This window comes from Podarcis cretensis, assembly GCF_951804945.1.
Source record: "Podarcis cretensis genome assembly, chromosome: 14".
NCBI classification, from domain to species: domain Eukaryota; kingdom Metazoa; phylum Chordata; class Lepidosauria; order Squamata; family Lacertidae; genus Podarcis; species Podarcis cretensis.
The window spans coordinates 5898155-5919904 of record NC_137183.1 but is presented as its reverse complement, the minus strand read 5'-3'; the positions used below and the strand labels follow the sequence as shown (position 1 = coordinate 5919904).

At 41.0% G+C, this 21750-nt stretch overlaps 1 protein-coding gene across 1 annotated transcript in view; it reads right to left on the bottom strand.

Annotated features, from left to right (window-relative positions):
• Positions 1–20132, bottom strand: part of SLTM (SAFB like transcription modulator) — a 39645-nt gene extending 19513 nt beyond the window's left edge. Inside the window, exons 1-8 of the mRNA XM_079953207.1 lie at positions 19839–20132; positions 12047–12134; positions 6889–6953; positions 6303–6473; positions 4173–4220; positions 3144–3168; positions 1336–1804; positions 728–777 (exon numbers count right to left, since the gene is read on the bottom strand). Of these exons, the coding sequence (XP_079809333.1) occupies positions 728–777; positions 1336–1804; positions 3144–3168; positions 4173–4220; positions 6303–6473; positions 6889–6953; positions 12047–12134; positions 19839–20084 (1162 nt within the window). The 5' untranslated portion in view covers positions 20085–20132. The remainder of the gene's footprint in view (positions 1–727; positions 778–1335; positions 1805–3143; positions 3169–4172; positions 4221–6302; positions 6474–6888; positions 6954–12046; positions 12135–19838) is intronic.
• Positions 20133–21750: the final 1618 nt, after the last annotated feature.

The following is a 21750-nucleotide window of genomic DNA, read 5'->3' as shown; positions in this document are numbered from 1 at the left end:
AGTTACAAAAACCTTACCAAAAACTGTTAAGTTATAGTAATCCACTAAATTTAAAGAAGTTAACTTATTTGCTGACTGTACCTGACCAGTCAAATGCCCAAGCCTAGGATTTCTCACCTCATTTCAGATGCCATCTTGTAAGGAGACCATTGTCTCAAATGAAGATGTCTTCTATTTAAAATTTCATTTACAATTAACTTTACTACCTAGCATGAACAATCTATAGATTCTTTCTAGGATGAGAATACAACAGAGCAATGTAATCAACAACTGGATGTATGACACATTTTTCGAGTAACAAACAATATTTGGAATACAACTAAGGATATATTCAGTAGGATCCCTCCTACTCCACAAAGATGTTTGGGGAAACGTTTGTTAAGACACAGGCACAAGTTAGTAGCAATGGAAGGAACACTTTTGCTTCTACAATGTTTCCCCACTCACTCAATAGCATAAAAAGTAGCAGTGGAGCAAGATTGTCATCTGGTCATCTAAAGTAACTACAGTCACACCACCCCACTTAGAAGTAGCCTGCTGTGTAAAAAAAAACTTTTCAAATCAGCTAATTGAAGCCAGGCTGTATAGCAGAAAGGAAAAAACCTGAAAGTGAGGAGGGCATAAGCATCGCCCCCTCTGGGACAGGCAGAAACATCCCTGAAGCGTTCTAGTCTCATGGCCTTGCTACCAGATCCAAGATAGCAACATATCACAAAGGACACATTACCTTTTTCATCCTTTGATGAAGCCTTGCTTTCTTTAGATTCCTTAGTAGAGCTAAAAGGAGGAACAAATCAAAGAAAATTGAACATGCAGAATTTGCTTGTCCAGAATCTTACATTATTAAGCAAGTCATTTCAAAAAAAGGAAACAAAAACAAAAAAAGGGAGGGCTGGACTGTTATTTGAGGAAAAGTGATTTTCCCTCATCATGGTTTTCTTGCACTGATTTTCCCCAAGATGCCCGAAGATCTAGATTTTCTGACAATTTTATTCAGTGGATATGGTAATCTTCTCCACCTTTCAGGACTGGGACTTGACTTCATACTGGTGTTTCTCAGAACTGAGAGTTGTTCATTACCATCATCACAAGGATACATAAAACTTGACTATTTGAAAAAATAAAAAATAAAATGCTGTCAATTCGCCAATGCAGCCAGCAGGACAAAGCATATACGAAGATCCCGATTTTTTTTTAAGGAACACACAGGTAACTTATGGCCGTCAAAACATTTTATAGGCAGGAGCATAAGATACTAAGCTGCTACCCCCTTAATGCAGAGTGATCTTATCGAATGCTGGCAGTATCTTAAAGAACTGACATAGAAAGACAAACCTCTTTGCTTGACCTGAGGCCCCAGTAGACGAGAGACCTTTCTTCGAAGTATCCTTGTCTTTGTCTCCAGATTCTGCTTTCTTCGAGCTTTCTCGGGCTTCCTTCTTGACAGGATCCCCCTTCACGCAGTCCTCCTTCTTACCATCTTTATGGTTCTCTGTCATCTCATAATCCTTGCTTTCCTTCTCCAGGTTCGGTGCACTGGCATCTTGTCCGTCTTTTGGCTTATTTGCTTCTGAATCTGTAATTTTCAGATTTTTACCTGTTTCTAGAAGGTCATCCCCATCAAAATCCAGAGTGATGGCATCTTCAGCCTGGACTGTAACCGATATGTTATCATCCTCAGCTTCTTTCACAGACACGTTAGCTTCCATCTCTTCCTGAGCAGAGTGATCAGCCTCAGCTAGGCTCTCTTCTGAAGGAAGAGGCTTAGATACTTCTTGTGTACCATCACCAGAACCTGCTTTATCTAAGAGGATTTAACAGGAATAAATATGGCAAAACAAGAAGTTTAAACATTTGCATATGTATAAGCTAGAAGAGAGGACCTAGAAAATACAAAGCCAGTTATTAGAACTGATGGAAGGTTAGGGGGGGAAGGAAAGCATAAGGGGCATTAACATATAAACCAATCCTTTACCCAGGATCACTCATTCTTCATGGCAAACAAATTTTCTAGACATAAATACCAAAATAGAACAGAAGTTAGACAAAGGTTCCATCCAGCAGATACCTGTTCTTCAATACAAGTATCTGGCTTCCAACGTTGGCATTAATGTACAAAGAAGTTTTTCTTCATGACCAAATAGTGACTGCTTGTCAGTATATCTACACTTCCACTGACAAGTCTTTTTGTCTTCCAATATCCTTCTAATGGCTCATAGTTCAATAGACGAATCCTTCATAGCTGCATAACCACTGTCCTCTGCGTTCCAACTCTTGCTGTCAGCCATGGTGAAGTCGCAGATGTCGGCTGTTCTTGTTCATGCACCAACTTAGGCCAAAGTTCAGAAAGGATGCGGAGTCTTCATCCTGTGTCCATGGGGTCAATACTCTCAGTTCTGTTAACAGTGTTTCCATCAGCATTCTTACATTCCACAAAAGCTTCTGCCTTCGGATCCCTTCCAAACACAAGTCTGTGGCTTACACCCACAAGTGCCCTTTCAAGATTTCCACTGTTATGCTTGAGTCACAATGATTCCAAGTCCTTTAGTCCACAACATGCAAGGTCCTTAGCATGCTCTCTAGAAGTCTTCTTTAGCAAGAATGTGAAGCCAGGGTGGGTTTCTGTAGCTTTTAAAGGCAATGCTGATTAGATGATTCCATTGTTACTTGTTCCAAAATGTCATGTGAGGCTGTAAAGCATGATGTGGCAATTGCCAATGTGTGGAAGCAGAATGTGGCCTGTAGTTCAAATGGCTTGCAAACTGCAGAATACGTAATATTCAACTGGCACCTATCTGTTACTGCAGTGCAAGAGAATGTATAGACATAAAGACTTACCGTACCCCCCACTCCCCAAAAAAGAGAAAAAAGGATTCAGATCTACGGAGTCTGGGATCTTTGTTCCATTAAAGGCATGTGGTGGTCATATGCATGTAACAACATCCACTGATGTAACTGATAGGCACATGCACAATTTAAAAGCAGAAAAGCCAACAGAGAGCACAGATCCAACCACTCTTCATTGCAAAGGCACAGATATAGCTGAAATGCCTGATAGAGAATCAACTGGTGCACCTGCCATTTACAAAAGGCAACTTGAAGCATATTAGAACACTCAAAACTCTACTGAACTTCTAACATACCTCTCTCATTCTCTTCATCTCCATCCTGTAAAATAAAATAAAAATTGAATAAGCATTCCAGATTAGGATTCAATTTAAACAGAGCCAGTAAACTAATGGCAATCTAGAGGAACAAAACTGAGGTGCCTGTTCTAATAAGGCAAAGACTCAATTAACAGATATCTGCCCAGCTGAAATCTATTAAGCTTTGCATTCTAAGCTAGTACTAGTGGATGGTTTGTAGCTTCCACTATTTCCAAGAATGATTTGTCTACAATATGGAAAGTCCAAAAACATACTATGAGATCTAGGGAAGGAACTGCCATTTCCCTTTTGACTATTATTCAGGAAGTTCTAAAATTTCCAGTGGAAGCCTTTTAAATGTCTTATATATGTAATCCAAGACCACACAACTCCGCAAGATTTTGGTGACTGAGGTACAGCAACCCAAGAGACATCCTTCTCATTTATGAAATTATCCTGCTCCCACACATTTCAATAGAACTAGTGCAGTCAAACTTGCTAATGGTTCATCTCCCTCCCTTGTGGTGCCCCTTAAATAGCACCCCAAACCCTTGTTTCAAGGCAAGTTCACCTTCCTGCAGATGTCATTAAAAGTTGGTTCAGAGCAAGAAACTAACTCTAGTGAAGACTGCTCTTTCACTACACAAGAAGGAAGAATCCATGCCCGGCAGTGGTGACTGTTAAGCAAAGCCAATGCAGGGCAATATTTTAAAAATAAAATAAAATGGGGGGCATAGGCACTAGCTTGCACAATGTGCTACACCACCCAGGGATATCCTGGAATATTCTGGGAACAGTTAAGTAGTCTGGTTTGAGACAGTAAGGTGCAAGCCATAATCTCATCAATAGTCCACAACACATGGTATTTATTTCAGTAGTTTTGTGGAATTAGATGACAGAGATTAAGGTATACAAAGTCTTTCTACAATGCAACTAAACCTGACACTTTAGAGGTGGTCCCTTCTAGCTGAATTCAAATATAATCAGCTTTCTAATCAGGTTTAAGAAGGCAATTTAGAAACTTACATGACTAGCGGAAAAGCTTTCATCTTCTGTATCTCGAATATTGCTGGCCTAACATGAGGAAATAAACAAAGACAGCCTAAGTAAGTTGGCTTACTTCAGAAGCAAGCAAATGCACTAACCAAGAACTTGCACTTTGAATGACAACTGCTTTTTACAAGTTGCCTTGGGTGTGGTTCACTCCCACTGGGGAGGTGAGCAGTAACAAGAAGATGCCTTCTAAGGGACAGCTGGTAATGTTGCAACCCTCTGCTTAAGCAAGTTTCTCTACCTTGCCATAATTTCCTGCAGTGGAGCAGACCTGTCTAACAGAATGCTGACTAGCCGAACAAAGCTCATTGAGTTCTCTTTGTTTCATCTTCTGCACAGTTGTGGCTGGGCAACCAAAATTTCAGACCCATGAAAACCACACCAAGTCCTTTCTTGAGCTTACAAAGGGCAGTCTCCATTTCCAAATATATTAAAGTTACTGAACAATATTATAAGACAAGTCACAAACTGTCCATAAATTGAGCTACTGTCAACAGTGCCATGCAAAGGTTTTGCCTTAATAAGGTTCTTCCATTAACCAGAGAGCACCACAATACCTTGCAACAGGACAGAAAGGCTTCTCTTCCCCAGTCCAATCTCTGGAGACATATGGGGAAGCAAGGAGCTCCATTCCCCCAGAAAAACTGTCACAAATGGTAAACACTCTCGCTGGCAGTTAATGCACTTTTTACACTACACAGTTGCAGCAAGAGGCAAGAAGCAAAGGGAAATTAGATCTTAGCATCAACTGAGTCTGGAATTGATGGCCAATCATTTTCTAGCAATGTACTCATCCCAGCATCACTTGCAAACAAACATTCTTGCCAAAAGATTTAGGGAAGATGACAAACAGAGAGGTTGTGTCTAATCAAATATGTGCTGGTTGTTATGATTGTTCAGCACAAAGAACTACAAGTACTGTAGCTGTATCAAAATTTGGACAATTGTTTCCCAAGGCAGTAAATCCTATTCAGGATTTTTATCTTCTTGCATGAGCAGATCAATGGAATTATTTTATTTTACTACTGTTCTCCCTTACTATATTTAGCTAAGGAAAGTGCTCTTAACAGCTTGATTCTAAGCAGGCTTAGTCATATGTAAGCCTCAGAGTTCCATGGCACTTATTCCCAAGTAAGTGGGAATAGGTTGGGGAAAGGTTCACACTGACATCTTGATCCCACCAACAACTTCATAAATGCCAGCTCTTCTCATGTCCAATGAGAGTGATGGCATCACACAGAAGGGGCCTTGAAAGACAGATAAATAGAAAAGAAGTGTGTTTTGCCGCACAGAACCTGAAGCAACCATGAGCAATTCAGATGACACCTCTTTCCAATGTCACAATTGAACTGGAGGAGAGGAGAAATTACATCTTGTTGCTCACTTAAGCTTGGGTTTCTAAAATGGCACTTTCTCCATTTATGTTGCCTTTGTTTTCTCTCTCTGAAGAGTGCATTTGGGATTAAGGTGGGGATAATTAGGACTGCATGGTAGAAGGCAAGGGTTAAACCAATTTACCCACCCATCCTTGGATGCAATCCTCCCAGCACTTGTTTACCTTCTGTGAATCTGCCAATTCACTGAAAATAAAACTAGCAATCACTAGCTGCCAGACTGCGCTTCATACTTGTCTTCCAAAGGCTGTGCTTTGCAAGCTAGAATTACATTCCCAGTTTTGGACCAGGCCAGCATAGCTGCAGAGGAGGTTCAGGCTGGTGCATAAGAGCTCCATTGGTTTAAACATTCACATTGCACAGAGGATGAGAGGAGGCAACAGATTAGCACATACACAAATGGAAACAAAGCACTTATTTCTGTTGCTTCCATCATTGCTCCTTCCTGAGGGAATTTGTACCCCTTTTCCCTCTCCACTTTGTTCATGGAGGAAAGGTGGTGCAATTTCTATCCCTTGGCCTGACTTTTGTATGAGGCAGCAACAGCAACGAGGTGGATGTTGCTGTGGAAGAAGGGGCACTGACCCAAGACGAGACAGGCAATCACCATGGGCAAGGAAGAAGGTGAATTTATGGAATGTTAATGGGACAAATTTTGAAAGGAAAGTTGTAGATGCCATCCTAATAATTTACTTATATTGCAATATACCTGGATTTCCAAGTCCTTCTCTGTCTGCTTTAAATGAGTTTTCTTCTTGTCTACACGAGGCACCGCTTTAGAATTCAAGGATTCCTCTCCATTTTCTGCGGATTCTTCCGACTCTTTCAATTCATCATTTCCATCCTGGTCACTTGCATCTTGAGCTTCCAGTTCACTCTCCTTTCAATAGGAGCAACACTTAAACTTAATATATCAGAAGGAAATTTCTTGTATCTTGAATTCAGTAGCCTTAAAACCTAGGATTCTAACTAAACATAAGGTCTCTTCAGCAAATTACAAAGCGTTCATGCTTCCTTGACAGATAACTTGCCCAACAATACTTTATTACAGTTGGTATGCAAGGTCTCATAGAACTATATGCAGATGAAGGAAGCTGAGGTCAATGGGATGTGTTAGTGATGACTTAACTCCCACTGAAATCAAAGGGAACCAAGAGCATCTAACTTAGTCTGAATAACAATAAACTGCAAATTCAGTATCAAAGATGGTTTACAGTCAAAATTGTTTTGAAGTGAGAATGAATTGGCAAAACTTAGGAGTGGATCCCCAGTTTTATTTTTCATAGCAGAATTACCTTGACCATGGAATCATCTTCAACTGAAGTATCACCACTTAATTCATCAGTTTCCTGCTTTTTACCTAAAAGACATGATATGCCAATGACAACCTTGTATCTGCTCCGTTTCAAGTGTCTCTCTCACCACAAGACTCAGGAAAGCCCTCAACGAACAAGGCACTCCAGAAAAACAATCTAACCAAAAAACATATAACCAATCACCTAGCCGCTTACCCCAAGTAGAAACAAGCCATAGCAACAATACACTGAATGCTGTAGGAAGCCTTATTCATATTACATTTTGGGGGACAGCTTGTGGTAGACAGAACTTAATCAACTTAATCTAAATCTATACTGTGACAATCTAGATTGATAATCTTCTGCAACCGCCTGCTATCAAGTAAAAGATTTGAATTGGTGAGCATCTCTGCCTCTCAGTTATGGAAATTCATCATTAACATCCCCTTCATGTGTTATTCTACTGCGTAGTGCAGCTGCATTACTGGCCCTAGGATCACGCAGTGCTACTTGGCCCTGCTCCACAGGAATCACAGAATACGCCCTTCTTGTAAGAAACACATGGCTTGAACTCATATTCTCATATCACATTGTCACTTGTGTATCTATACAACTCTCCTTGTTAGCCAAAGAAATCTTCCAAACAGGTATCATAAAGTAACACATTTGTGTTCAAGGAGTTAAGAGTTCACAACAACTGAGGGGTACATTTGCTGCCCCAGGTTAAGATGTGACGTCAACATCAGACAAATTAATCTGTAAATTCTACTAGAGGTTAAGGCTTCCACATGAGTAGAGTATTCATGTCCCTCAATAGATATATTTGAGTGCCATGTGAGTGCCACTCAGAGTGGCTGGGGAAGCCCAGCCAGATGGACGGGGTTTAACAATAATACATTTTATCATCATCATCAACATATCCTTATCTGTCTGAGAGCCAGCATGGTGCAGTGATTAGTTGGACTAGGACCTGGGAGACCAGGGTCTAAATGCCCACTTGGCCATGAATCTCACCTTGGGCCAGTCACCAACTCTCAGCCTAATCTAGAGGATTATACAGAGAGTGGAGGAACCATGTACTGACACTGCGTTTCTGGGAAGGAAGGTGGAATATAAATGTAATAATAATAAATTGACATTGGGTCATTCCATATCAAGTGATCCAATTTTTAGCACCAGTTAAAGAGTTACAGAGGTGTCATAATTTTGTTTGATATGATTTGTTATAATGTCCATGAAATGAAGTACTTAAAAATTTAAAGTATTTACTATGACATATCATAGTAAAGCCCATGCAGTTCTGAATAGGTTGGTATTTTGAGTTTTGAAATGTCTTAATTCTGGGCTGAGCTTTTAAATGATTTTGTGTAGTCTGGCAAGGCCAAAATTGCCATTTTTTTTAAAAAAAAAAAACTTCAAACCTTCATAACTAAAAAAAATGGGATGATATAAAAAATAAACATTTTAGATTTAAACTTAGTTTTGGTCATTCAACAAGTGTACAATATATTAAGAAAATTGGATGACATGATATGGAATGACCCTTTAAAATAAATGCATCTCAACCAACTTAATGTTTTCAGTTTTTTTACTAACCAAACAACTACCACAGCCAAATATTCTAAGGTGTTTGTAAATTTAATGTACACCTCTAAAAACTAAGAACAGGTAGTATTCACATGCCCCAGTAGTCACTGTTCCTGTGGGGTTAGAATACCCATACTACTAATGATGATTGGAATAAATGTTTCCAAAAGTGAAAAAATCCCAATGCTTAATTTTTCTGTGGAAATTTTTTTACTTCACAAGTAAATTAGTAACAATGAATGGATGGCTCCTACATGCAGGCACAATATTAAGGAAATGTGGCAGTTTCAGATTTTTCCAGAAAAGCCACTTTGTTGAACACTATTCCTTGGAACTCAAGATGCCCACCTTGAAAAGCACTCAATTTCTGCAAAAAACAGTGTTTGAATATCTTTATTTAGCTCAGTTGAGCAGAGAATCACATCACTCAATTTGATTTAGCAATGGGTGATTTATTTTTCAGCAGCTGTGCTTCCACAAATTCATAGCTTGGCCTGTAATTTTTCAACTGATTTTTTCTTTTTTAAAAAAAACTTTTTGGTTTCCCCCTCAAATACTACAAAACAAAATCTTCAGTAAATTTACTGAGCAAAGTTTTATCCTTTACTGCACAACATAAGCTACTTGTATGACAGCATGCTCTTTATGTTAAATTATATTTAAACTTTCATTGTTATAGAACTTGTGATGGGAAAAGCTGAAATTTTGCATAATTTATGGTACAACTTCCTGGAAATAAGGGAACAATTTTTTTCACTCTTTAAATACAGGCAACTCCCCAATGTCCTCTTTGAGCTCTGGAAAGGGTGTCCTCACGAGCTGGAGGGCCAGTGGGACTTTCTTGAGCTGCTCTGCTGATGTGTAGGGAAACAGCTGCTGCTGTAGTACCCTGCACATCAGCTGTTAGGTGGGAGGCGGAGCAGTCTCAACAAAGGTCTGCTGCAAGGAAACCACGGAGCTCCGAAATCTTCATGACTTATGAAGAGACCTTTTCCAGAGCCTGAAGAGGAAGTCCTCTGGGCTCTGGGAAAGGTATCTTCAGGAACCATGAGGACTCACCAGGGTGTTCTCCACTTACATGCACTTCACTTATGCACGGGTGGGCCCAGCCAATTAGGTTGTTATCAAACTGGCTGCAAAGTAACATTATTCATGAATAAGCAGGGTTCAGAGGACGCAGTACCATTGATCAATGTTTTACTCGGAACCATATTATAAAGAAATATACTAAGAACATTAAGAATAATCTATGCAACCTTTATTGATCTGTCTGCTACATTCAATTCTATTAATTGCAATAGACTGTGCAAGAAATTTCAAATTGCTAACATTGACTGTAGACTTCTCCTGGAGGTGATCACTAAATACTGTAACCAGGAAAGCCTATCTATGAATTGCTATAAGACCAGGATTATGATTTTGGCAAAGACAGACCTTGGTATAAATGGTGTTTAGAGAAGCAAGCTATAGAACAAACTGCCTCATTTAGATACTTGGGTGCACTCTTTAGTGAAACTGACTCATGGAAGTGTCAAATGGAAAGTCCAAGCCTAGAAAACCAGAGGGGCATTGATAAATGTTCTATTACAATAGGGGAGGGAAGCTGACTGAACCTGCCCTAAAGTTATTTGGTAGCAGTGCTTACTCAAATGCCCTACGGCATTGAAATTTGTGGGTCTCTTTGAACTCCATTAAAGTTTTGGGAAATGTGTACAATATCCATATATAGAATACAGGTGGTCAACCTGTGAGGCAAGAGCGGACTGCATCTAGTTAAAATATATTAAAAGAATCACTACTATACCGATTGAGTGTTTTCCTGTGCTGTGCTATACGGAACTGGGTGATAACCAACTGTCAAGATATTTTAGACTATTATTATTTTCCAGAACTGAACTCTAAATTGACCTTGAATAACTGTCAATCAGTGTTAGAAACTGAGATGCAAAAACTATTCACCAAATGTCTCCTAGAAGCTGGGTTGTGGGCACAAAAACAGAATGGTTAGTCACCATTTCCCCGCCCCCAATGCAACAGCACTTTCTATTTATTTTTTTGTAAAAAAAAAATATTTGGTTCTTTTTGCAATTTGTGGTATTGGGAGGGTTGTCTTCTGACATAAAAAAATGGGAAACATTAGTGGGCGACGTTCTTCTCTTGGGTAGAGAGACCCTTGTGGTCTTTGGCTTGTGGGAGCAGGGGTTGGCTTATTGAGGTAAAAGATGCTTCCTTTTGCAACTAGGAGCAGGACTTGGTCTCCTCTGTGCCGCCTGTGATAAGCATCCAGCAGTCTTCTCTAAGACCTGGAGGAAGGCTGGCTGGCTTGGCAGCCTGTTCTTTTTTTTGTTGTTGTTGTTTTGTATTGGAGCTTCCTAGCAGTCCTCAGAGCAAATTCAGTCAAAGATGTTCCCCTCAGCTCTCCTGTACAGCCAGTTGCAGAGCACACGACCAAAAAGCTGAACTTGGTCACTAGGTGGTGGTCTTGAGTTGCAAAAAACAAACAAACTAGCGACTGGTTAATTTCGAACACTGGTGTCAATTAAGAGATTGGCTCTTCTGGCTAGAATCCAGAAGGGACTTGTAACTAATTAGGAACACCGTATTTCCTTCTTAGTACCCACTCCTGACAACAAAGCATTTCAGAGCTAGTTATCTGACCAAACTCTCACCAGTTTCTTAAGAAATGCCTTTATTGAGCTGTGTTTCCAAGTGATGCCAACTGCAACCTTGGATGGCCATTACCATAACAAGGTCCCGTATGGAGAAATACTTTGTGATGGAAGGCATCACTAATTATCTGTTAGATTGCTCTTTGTATAGAGATCCAGGAGATCACTTTCGGAAACTTTTGTTCTCACAAGCAAACCGTTACACTCTGGCAGAAATGGTTGAATTTCTTTTGAATGAAAATAATGGAGGGGCCCTCTACAGACTGGCAGCTAAAAAGTTCAGGAAAAATGTGTTTTAGATAAAATTGCTATGAATTGTTTTGGTGATTCAGAGGTGTAATCTAAAATTAAGTTAGATTTAAGCTTGTGTGTGCCTCTGGTATCTTTTCTCTCTTATATTATAGATTTATGTTCTGTATGATTTTACAAGTTTGTCATGGCCTTTGGCTAGAACAATAAACTCATGAAGACGAATCAAATGTATTTTACTTTAGTCAAAAATTTCAGCTGAACCACTAACTATACTGATAGCTGTGCTTTTTAAGTTAAGAAAAACAGGGCATACATTTTAAATGTTGACTGAGCCAAGAAAGCAAGAGTGGCTACCATATGTTGCAGGACTAGAACTCCCGGAAGCCCCAATTACGGCCAGGATGGCAAAAACTGGAGTTGGAGTCTGGTAACAAATTAGCAAATTAGACATTTGTACTATAAAGGAACAAAGGGCAGTGTAGTCGAAGGCTTCAAACAAACTGGTGTGATCAAGATAAAGATATCAGTTAATTAGTATCTCAATAAATACCAGGATACCTTCTACTTGCAGAAAAGTGTTTTAAAATTCAATAGCAGATTCTTTAACTAACATCACCATTTTAATAAAGTTTACTTTCAGAAGTTCTGACCTTTTCCTTTGGTTGGTTTCTTGTTTGGAGTATCAGCTGAGACAGCTATTTCAATATTATCTGGGTCCCCTCCTTCCTCTTCAATAGCCTAACAAAATGAAACACAGGACTGGGTTATACAAACATTCTACTCATGAAGTACAATTTAGTTTTTGCACTGATACAATAAACTTCAAGTTAAGGGCATTTTGCAAAGGACAAAGTGTAATTCATATTGCATAGTTCTGGTGAGGTGCTTGAGGAAGATCCTAATAGCACTTTATAATAATGAGAAGGCACCCCTGGGGTGCCTTGAATGGTGGTCAGGGGTGCCGTGGGCAACACCAGCCTCAGTCCCTCTTTTCTTCCCTCTGATGCCCTCTCATCTCTCTGCCTCCCAAAGGCTTGTGTAGCTGTTTGTTGTAGCAGCCCTGGCTACAAGCTCCGCAGGCGAATGGTGCCTCTGGGGCTGGCCAGTGGGTCCTGATTGCCAGCAACAGAGGCAGCCTTGGAGTAAGCAAACAACTGGGTGAGGGAGCCTACCTAGCCAGCCAGTCCACCAGCCCTTGCTGTTGGGAACGGACAGACAAGTAGGAAGCCGGGCATTCAGGCAAGCACTGCTCTGGCCTTTCTTGTGCTTGCTGTGTGCAATGCCTGCCTGGGAGCCGAGTGCCTGGTGAAGGGGAGACTTTCTGCCATGCAGGCCCAGCAATGCCCAAGGTAAGGTACTGGCCTCACATTTGGCCAGTCTCCACTGGGCCACTAAGGCTGGGGGCATCCTCTTCCTAGGCCTCTGTGGGGCATGGAGAATCAGGAGTGTGGTGAAGGATGTTTGAAATCGGGGGGGGGGGGGGGGGATGGATGGGTGATGGAACACAGAGGACTTTAAGCAGAGGCTTGACAGAGGTCTTTAAGCAGAAGCTTGACAACCGTATGTCAGAAGTGCTCTGATGGTGTTTCCTGCTTGGCAGGGGGTTGGACTCGATGGCCCTTGTGGTCTCTTCCAACTCTATGATTCTATGACTGCGTGTGTGGTGAAGGATGCTTGAAATCAGGCAGGAGCACAGTGGAACCCAAAGGAGAATTCGGCTCCCTGGGAAAGCAGTTATCCTAGGGAAAGGGACTGTGGTGCTGGGCAGGCTAGCGAGCAACACAAAGCAGGAAGATGGCACTCATCCCTCCCCTCTCCTAACTTGGTGTGTGTGTGTGTGTGTGTGTGTGTGTGTTGCATCCCCTTCATCTCAACACTGTGGTGTATTGCCATATTGTGATGTTTGGCTGGTGATACATCGCAACGTTGAAAAGCTGACGTGGCGCAGCCCTATCTAGCAGTAAAGCCAGGTGGATAAAAATCAATGATTTAAAAATCAAATAAAAATTGTTTTTTTAAAAAGATTAAATCAGATTTTTTTTTATTTAAATTGGATTTTTAAAATAAAATGCTTTTGGAGGAAAAATCTTTCTAAAGATAGTCTTCTATTTAAGTTACATTATAGTCCAACGACTATTCATCAGGAAATAAGGATTTGCTTTAAGTTTTTCATGCGTGCTAAAACTCAGTCTAAGGTGGGTTTTAAAAAAAATGTTTAACCACATCAGTTAACAAACATGGATACATATGCTATAATGTTCTTGTTTTAGTTAAATAAATTGTTTAAATGGTTATTAAGGAAATGATTATCTTTCTCCTTCCAATAAAGTACAGCAGATAAGTTGTCCAAATATAAGCAGTTAACTTATTAAACCTCACCATAATTTCATAATTCCTATGTATTTCTAATAGTATAACCGAATCAGTAATTTTTGATATAACTGTGAAAACTACTGTAAATTTATTATTCCAAAAATGAAACCTTCATATGGTTGTAAATATTAATATTATACCAGCAATGAGTCTCTCTGTAAAAAAATGATTTAAATCAAGTTTAAATTGATTCGTGGGAAACTAAATCCTTCGAAGACAGAGGTCCTATGGCTGGGTCGGGATGGCATGGGGATGAGGGACCAACTCCCTTCTCTTGCGGGGGCCCAATTAGTGCCATTGCCTTCTGTTAAGAGTTTGGGTGTAATCCTTGACGCCTCCCTTTCCATGGAGGCGCAAGTCACAGCAACAGCCAAGGCGACATTTTTCCACCTTTGCCGCATCATGCAGTTGGTCCCTTACCTTTCCCGCCCCCTGGCCACAGTGATCCATGCAACAGTCATCTCCAGGCTTGACTACTGTAATTCGCTCTACGCGGGGCTGCCCTTGAAACTGACCCAGAAACTCCAGAGGGTGCAGAATGCTGCAGCGAGGCTCCTCGCGGGGTCTCTGCCACAGGAGCATATTCACCCAGTGCTTTTTAAACGGCACTGGCTCCCGGTAGAGTACAGGGTCAGATTTAAGGTGCTGCTTTTGACCTTTAAAGCCCTTCACGGCCTAGGACCCTCGTACCTACGGGACCGCCTCTCCCGGTATGCCCCACGGAGAGCCTCAAGGTCCATAAATAGCAACACCCTAGTGGTCCCGGGCCCTAAGGAAGTTAGATTGGCTTCGACCAGAGCCAGGGCCTTTTCAACTCTGGCTCCGGCCTGGTGGAATGCTCTGCCTCATGAGACCAGGGCCCTGCAGGATCTGATTTCTTTCCACAGGGCCTGTAAGACAGAGCTGTTCCGCCTGGCCTTTGGCTTGGAGCCAATTTGATTCCCTCCCTCCCTTTCTTTCTTTTTTCCTTTCCTTCTCCTCCTGCGATGAGGCTACATTTTAATGTTTTAATGTTTCCATATTTTAATGTTGTATTTTAATTTTGTTTTTAAGTTGTAATCGTTCGATTTGTTTTTATTATTGCTTGTAAGCCGCTCTGAGCCCGGCCTTGGCTGGGGAGTGCGGGGTATAAATAAAAATTATTATTATTATTATTATTACTGACCAGTGATTTAAATCAAGCCTTACTGACTAGTGATTTAAATCGTAATTTAAATTGATTTGATTTAAATCAAATCCACCTTGCAGTAAAGCAATGCTACTTTTCTCATGTTGCCTTTCATTTATTCTCATAGTATTATTTTTGCTGGCTTCCCTGGAAAAACAAAGGTTTGATCGATTTATTTGGATTCTGCTGCATCTTTTTTTTCTAGGAATGCAGGTTGAGCATGGGGGTGGGGAGAGCAAACTGGAAATTATGACAAAAAGGAGGCTTTTTGCGGGGGGTGGGCCACCCTTCCTGTGTTTGATTTTGTGTATCTGGTATGGAGGGAGCAGTGTAAATGCTTCTATTTTGAAATAGATAAGAAACCCATTCTGGTCCAATTCTTTGTTCCGGTCCTGCCCATTTGTGACAGTGAGATTTACCGGATGTGTTGTCGTCTGCTTTTTGAACCTAAGTCTGCAGCATGAGACAGAGCATCTTTCTAACCCTTCTTGGAGATGACACCAAGTTGTTTGAGGTAGTTTAAACTAAAAGAGGCTGTAAGGCACTCCAAAAGGATCTCTTCAAACTGGGTGAATGGTTTAATCTGGTCCAGTGTTAACAAATGTAAAGTGATGCATGCTGGGGCAAAATATTCTAACATTACATATATGCTATTGAGGTCTGAGCTTGCGGTGACTGACCAAGAATGAGCTCTTAGGTTTATAGTGGAAAGCTCAAGAAGTTGATCCAGGTTGTGGCAGCAGTAAAATGGGTGACCATTAGGAAAAAGATTGGGGGAAAATGGAAATATCAAAATGGCCTTATACAAGTCTATTCTGTAGCTGCTCCTGGAATATTGTGTATAATTATTATCACCACATATCTTAAAGAATATCATAATGCTGATTTTTTTAAAACTAAGGTCATAAAACCTCAACCCTGTTGTCCTTACTTTTGAATATCACAATTTCAGACAGTATGGGTGGAAATATTCATCACCTCCTCACACCCCTCCAACAGGCATACAAAGGAGAAAATTATAAGATGGGAGTTGAATGGCAATGAGATACAAAAATTAAAAATCCTGCATTGCAGGGGGTTGGACTAACCAGTGTTTCCCAACCTTGTGCCTCCAGCTGTTTTTGAACTACAATTCCCATCATCCCTGACCACTGGTCTTGCTAGCTAGGGATGATGGGAATTGTAGGCAAAAAACATCTGGAGGCCCAAGGTTGGGAAACACTGGACTAAACGACCCTTGGGGTCCCTTCCCCAGTCAGTGATAATTACAGCTTAAATGTATGTTCAATAAGTGGTGAGATCAAACACAGAAGAAGTTATTGGCAGGGGGGTGCAGATATCACTCCTTGGCAAGGGCGCAAAGGACCCTAGATATACCTTTGTCACTGAATTCAATGTGACTTAAGCTGCCTAACCATGTGCAGGTTTCTCTCCTTCTCTAGTTTCTCCTGCAAAGTATCCTTGGATTTCATTTCAATGAAAATATATAGAGGGATAATTGAGAGACCTCACTGATTGACTGCCACAGAAATTTTAATCGAACAGGATCATACCAGCATCATCACAAGAAATTTAAATGTCCCTGGGATGAGTTAGGTTTTTTTGTTTAGCTATGTAGCTTTAATATCTAACAAGATTTCTTAAGATCAAATTTTATAATGCTGTAAACTACCCTATACTGCACTTCCTCCTATGAGAGGAAAAGTAGCACAGAATGACAATAATTATGATAATTAAATAATACAAGCACAGCATGTTTCCCCTTAAAGCCCCAGTCTGCATGGCCAATCATCAAGAACGATGGTCACAGCCTCCTCCCCCCCCAGTAGTATTTTGATATTTTACTTGCATTTTGTACTCAAACTAAAAACTTTGGAATTGCCAAGGTTGCCTAAAATTTATTTGCAAATGGCAACCATTCATTGTTACCAAAGAACTTATTAAGTATTTTTTTACCGTGGAAAAATAAAGCTCTGGAAATTACTCCTTTGAGAAAATGTTCCACCCACATCCCTGCTTAGAAGTGAGACTTCTGAATGAACATGAACAAGACTGAGCAGACCAACTACCTAATATAATTGTTCCGAGAGTCTGTTATGCATGGATATGAGACCCAGGTACAGTCCAAGCAATTCCACAGGTACAGGATAGCTGCACACGTCATGCAGCAATCCTCCATACTAAATGATGACATGCAAACAATATATGCATCATTAGACACCTGTGCCCACAAAGTTAAACCAATTTAGTATGTACTTGAAACAACTGTAGTCCTGGGCAGAAAACAATAAATGCATGGAAGGAGCAGGGGGGAGGGGGACTAAATCTCCTAGCCATACCCAACACATTTAATCTGGCATTTTAATCACAGTTTATTCATGTTCATCTTGAAAGCAATATATGCTCTGTGTTCAAAGGTGAGGGGCAAGCCACTGAGTTTCAGCTCACTTCTGTCACATGTTGATTATGCCATACAGACAGCATACAAGGACCTTTTCTGTAGTGGTGCCATGGTTGTGGAATCCATGGTTATGGCTGGCACCAATTCATTTTCATTGCCAGCTAAAAGTATTATTTGTTTGCACAGGTTTTGTTAAGTAGGAGGGTTATTTCTCTTTTTTTTAATTCTTGTTTTGCTAGGTGTTGGTTTTACCTATCCTGTGATTAGACTAAGCTGTTTATCTGCAATTTTAATTTGTTTTACTGTACATCACTCTGAGTTTGCCTATCAATGAAGAATGGGTTAAAAGTGTTGTTAAATAAATCAATAAATCTAACACTCAACCTATGGAGCTGCCCTTGTTCTGTGCCTTGGGCAAAAGAACGGAGACTCGGGAATTATGACATCTGCAAATAGGGTAACAACCGTGAAGAAATGGGGGTGCAGCAGTACAGGATTCAACAATTTGCAAATTAAAAGTCTGTCACGAACACATTAACAGCAATTAGTGATTAACAGAACTTTCACTACGTATGCCTGCAGGTACCAGAAACAACTTATAGCAGGGTAACTGTCATGGATCGCAGTACAAACCTGTGATTTTCTTAAATATGCCAAGGGTTCCAGATATAATCCTGTTATTTAGGAAGCCCCCAACATTTATAAGTGCTGTACAAACATTAAACTACAATAGGCCTTTGAAAACCTAACAAACAATGTTTTACTTTCTTTAAAATATTTAGCAACCCTTCATTAAAAATTCCATAGTGGTGTAAAAAGAGTAAATAAATTTCATTCAATATAAAAATCCATTTTAAAACTAAAAGAAAACCTAATAATATCCAATAAAACAAAACAAAATACCCCAAAACAGACCTGGACATGATTTTTAAAAAATCTAATCTAATCTAAAATGTCCAAGCATATAGAAATGTTTTCACATGGTGTCTAAAAACCAGTAACGTTGGCACCATAGGAAGAGCATTACAAATCTGGAATACCACCAGAGAAAATATCACTCTCGTTTGTGAATCTCATTTGTAGAAGCATAGTATAAAAGCAGGAAGTTGAAGCAGGCCTCTTCAGAAGATCTTAAGATATGTGTAGGCTGGTATGGGAAAAGATGCTGCTTCATGAATTTGCGTCCCAGATCTTTTAAAGTTTTAAAAGTTAAACACCATGAACACCTTAAGCTAAACCCAGAAGTGATAAGGCAGCCAATGCAGAACTTTCAAAATAAGTGCAGTATGTAAAGTCTATATATAGAAATATTGTAAAATTAATGAGTGATAGAAAAATGTTGGAATGAAATTTTATGGCCTTAGTAGAAATGCTATAAGGCGTTAAGCTTAAATAAGTATACTAATTTTAATGGAAATAAGATTAAAAATATGTTAAGACATTTATATGATAGAGAAAGATGGAAAGGAATTGCTGAAACAATTAATGGAAGTGGAATACAAAGCGGGAGGTGAGAGGAGGTCGATGATACAAGGGAATGAAAGATAGAATATGGAAAAGGTATGATGTATGTTTTTAAATTGTTTTTGTTTTGTTTTCTTTAGTTTATTGTGTTAGATTAATGTGTTAAGGTTGTGTTTTGTATGGTTTACATATTGTATTGTATTCTATTTTTTCTTTGTTTTTCTTGTTCTTTTTTCTCTCTCGTCTTTTTTTCCTTTTTAAAAAGTAATAAATATTATTTAAAAAAAACAAAAACAAAATAAGTGCAGTATGAACAACCCCTGGCTCTAGAAGCCGAGATCCAAGACAAGTTCACAAACATTTACTGAATGATAAATGCCCAGCCATATGCAATGATTCTCAGGAGAATAATGGTTTGACCAGTCAGCCTAGCCAGGTTCAAATCCTCCCTTAGCCATGAAGTTCACTGGAAGAGCTTGAGCCAGTCATTAACTGCTGGTCTCCTTCACCTCACAGGGTTGTTGTGCGGAGCAAATATTTTTGGGGGAGGGGGGCGTGAGAGAGACAACCACTATGCAGACCACCTGGAGCTCCTTGGAGGAAATAATAAGAACCAAGGTGCATCGTGACTTCGCTGAGCACAAGCTCAACTCCACACATGCCCTCCTTCGCTGACTGGTGAGGGTTTCCCGCCTCCTTCCCTCCCTTTCAATCTCGCCCATTTGTTTTATTAAGCACATTTTGTATCGGACGCCCTATAGCAGACCTCAGGGCAGGAGACAGAACAGCCATTGCCACAGAACCGCCTGCAAATAGTGGGGGCAAACGAAGAAGGAAAGCCTTCCGCCCCCGCCGCCGGCCGCGCTGCTTCTTCGTTGGAAGGCGGTTAAGAGGAAGGCCGCCGAGCGGCGGAGAGAGGGAGAGGCCGCGGAGGAGGCAAGGCGAGCCGGGCGCTCCCGGAGGCCCCGCGTCCTCCTCCCCGCTCCCTCCCTCCCGAGGCCAGGGCCCGCCCGCGGCCTACCCTCCTTCTCCTCACCTGCTTGAGGCGAGCGATGAGGACGGTCTTGACGCCGGCCACGTCCAGGTTGCGGCGCTTCAGCTCGGACTTGAGGTCGATAACACGCAGCTCCGTGATTTTCTTGCTTTCCGTCGGCGTCTGGTTGGGGCCCGGGGTGCCGCTGGCCGAAGAAGAGGACGAGGAAGACGAGGCAGCAGTAGCCGAGGCGGCGGGGGAGGCGAAGGAGGCGGCGGCGGCGGCGGCCCCAGACGGCGCAGCGGCCATTTTGCTGCCGCTTCTGCAGCTCGCACAATGCAGCGCCCCTCCCCCTCAGCCTTAGAACTAGCCAGGCCGGCCCTCCAGCGCGCACGCGCACGCCTCTCGCCTCCTCGCCTATTGGCGAGTCGCGCTCAGGAAGGACCCGGATGGAAGAGACGCCGAGGCTGCCTAGCGGGCGGACATGCGGGGCGGGCGGGCCGTGCACGAGTCTGAGCGCATGCGCGTAACTGGATGGAGCCTTGTCTTCCGCTGCGCCTTTTCTCTCGCACGCCGCGAGGGGCGCTCGGCTCCGCCTCTTTTTCGTCTTCCAAGCATGCGGATTGGTTAGTTGGATGGCCGGAAGGCAGGAGCTTGAACTTTATTGGAAGAGAGAGAAAGGGAAGCGGGGCTTATTGGGGGGGGCGTTTGAGCGTTCAAAAAATGCTGTTCCCATTAGAGCCAGCCAGCATGGAGTGATGGGAGTTGTAGTTCTGCATCCTGAGTGGCGCCACAGGTCTCCCACCTCGGCTGATTCCATCAGGCTGCTTCCATTTCAGCAGCGTATTATAAGAACTATTACCACATAACTTTAAGAATTGAGTTTGCTTTTGTTTTTATCCTTCTTTGTGCTTCCCCCCCTCTTGTGCCTTGACTTTTATCATTTATTGCTCATTTATTTCATAAATTTTTTATCATTAATTGCTCATTTATTTCATAAAATTTATACGCTGCTTGATTGCAAAAACAAACATGATGGAAAGAGAGAGCAATAAAACAGAGAAAAATTCACAACCATACTTTAAAAATACAAAAATTAAAATACTAAAGCAGATTTAAATTACCTCAACTTTCTAAGCATCTGGGTAGGCTTGTCTAAAGAATATTGTTTTCAGCAGGTGCCGAAAAGAGTACAGTGCATGATTTCAATAGGCTTGTAGGATTATAAACCCTGGAGGTAAGGATGATCAATCTATTGTTTGAATTGATCAAACTGTGTAAGCTAGAAGCCTTTTTTTGGCTAGAAGCAGAACACAAATGATAGAATAAATAATATATGCAGGTATGTAATGTGTGAATCCGTAGATACAAGCAGGCACACGCTCATTACACCAAGGAGGAGCAGACTTCAGGATTGTGGGATCTATAAGAACCCTGAGATCCTCTGCCCTGGGGGATCTTTTTCAGCCCTGGGGGTAGGATCTTTGTATCACTCCCTTATTTCTCCTCACCCTTCAAGGCAAGGAAGAGACATTATCACAGACTAAGGCCACATTCCTGCCAAACAAAAGCACTCAAATAAGGTGTGGAGCAAGGCCACAGTCTCACCACATTTTTAAAGCACTATGACACCACTTTCAAATTTAGTGAGAGCTGTACTTAAGCATACAGAATAAAGCCTTGCACAACTTAAATCCTAAGTGAGCCATATACATTTTAACTCCTTTTTTAAAAAACAAAAATAAATGAAAATCTCACTATTATAAAAACCACACACCAGAAAGTATATATTATTTATTCTTCTACATTATCATGTAGATTTTAATAGGTGTCTAAATAATTCCTATCCAGATATGTTTTTAATGGCAATTATTTGTATTTGATCTCCAGCTGATATACAACTTTAAAGTGGGGACCCATTTCTTAATTTTTTAATCATATGTTTGTATGGTGGTAGAACTGCTGTTATGACTCA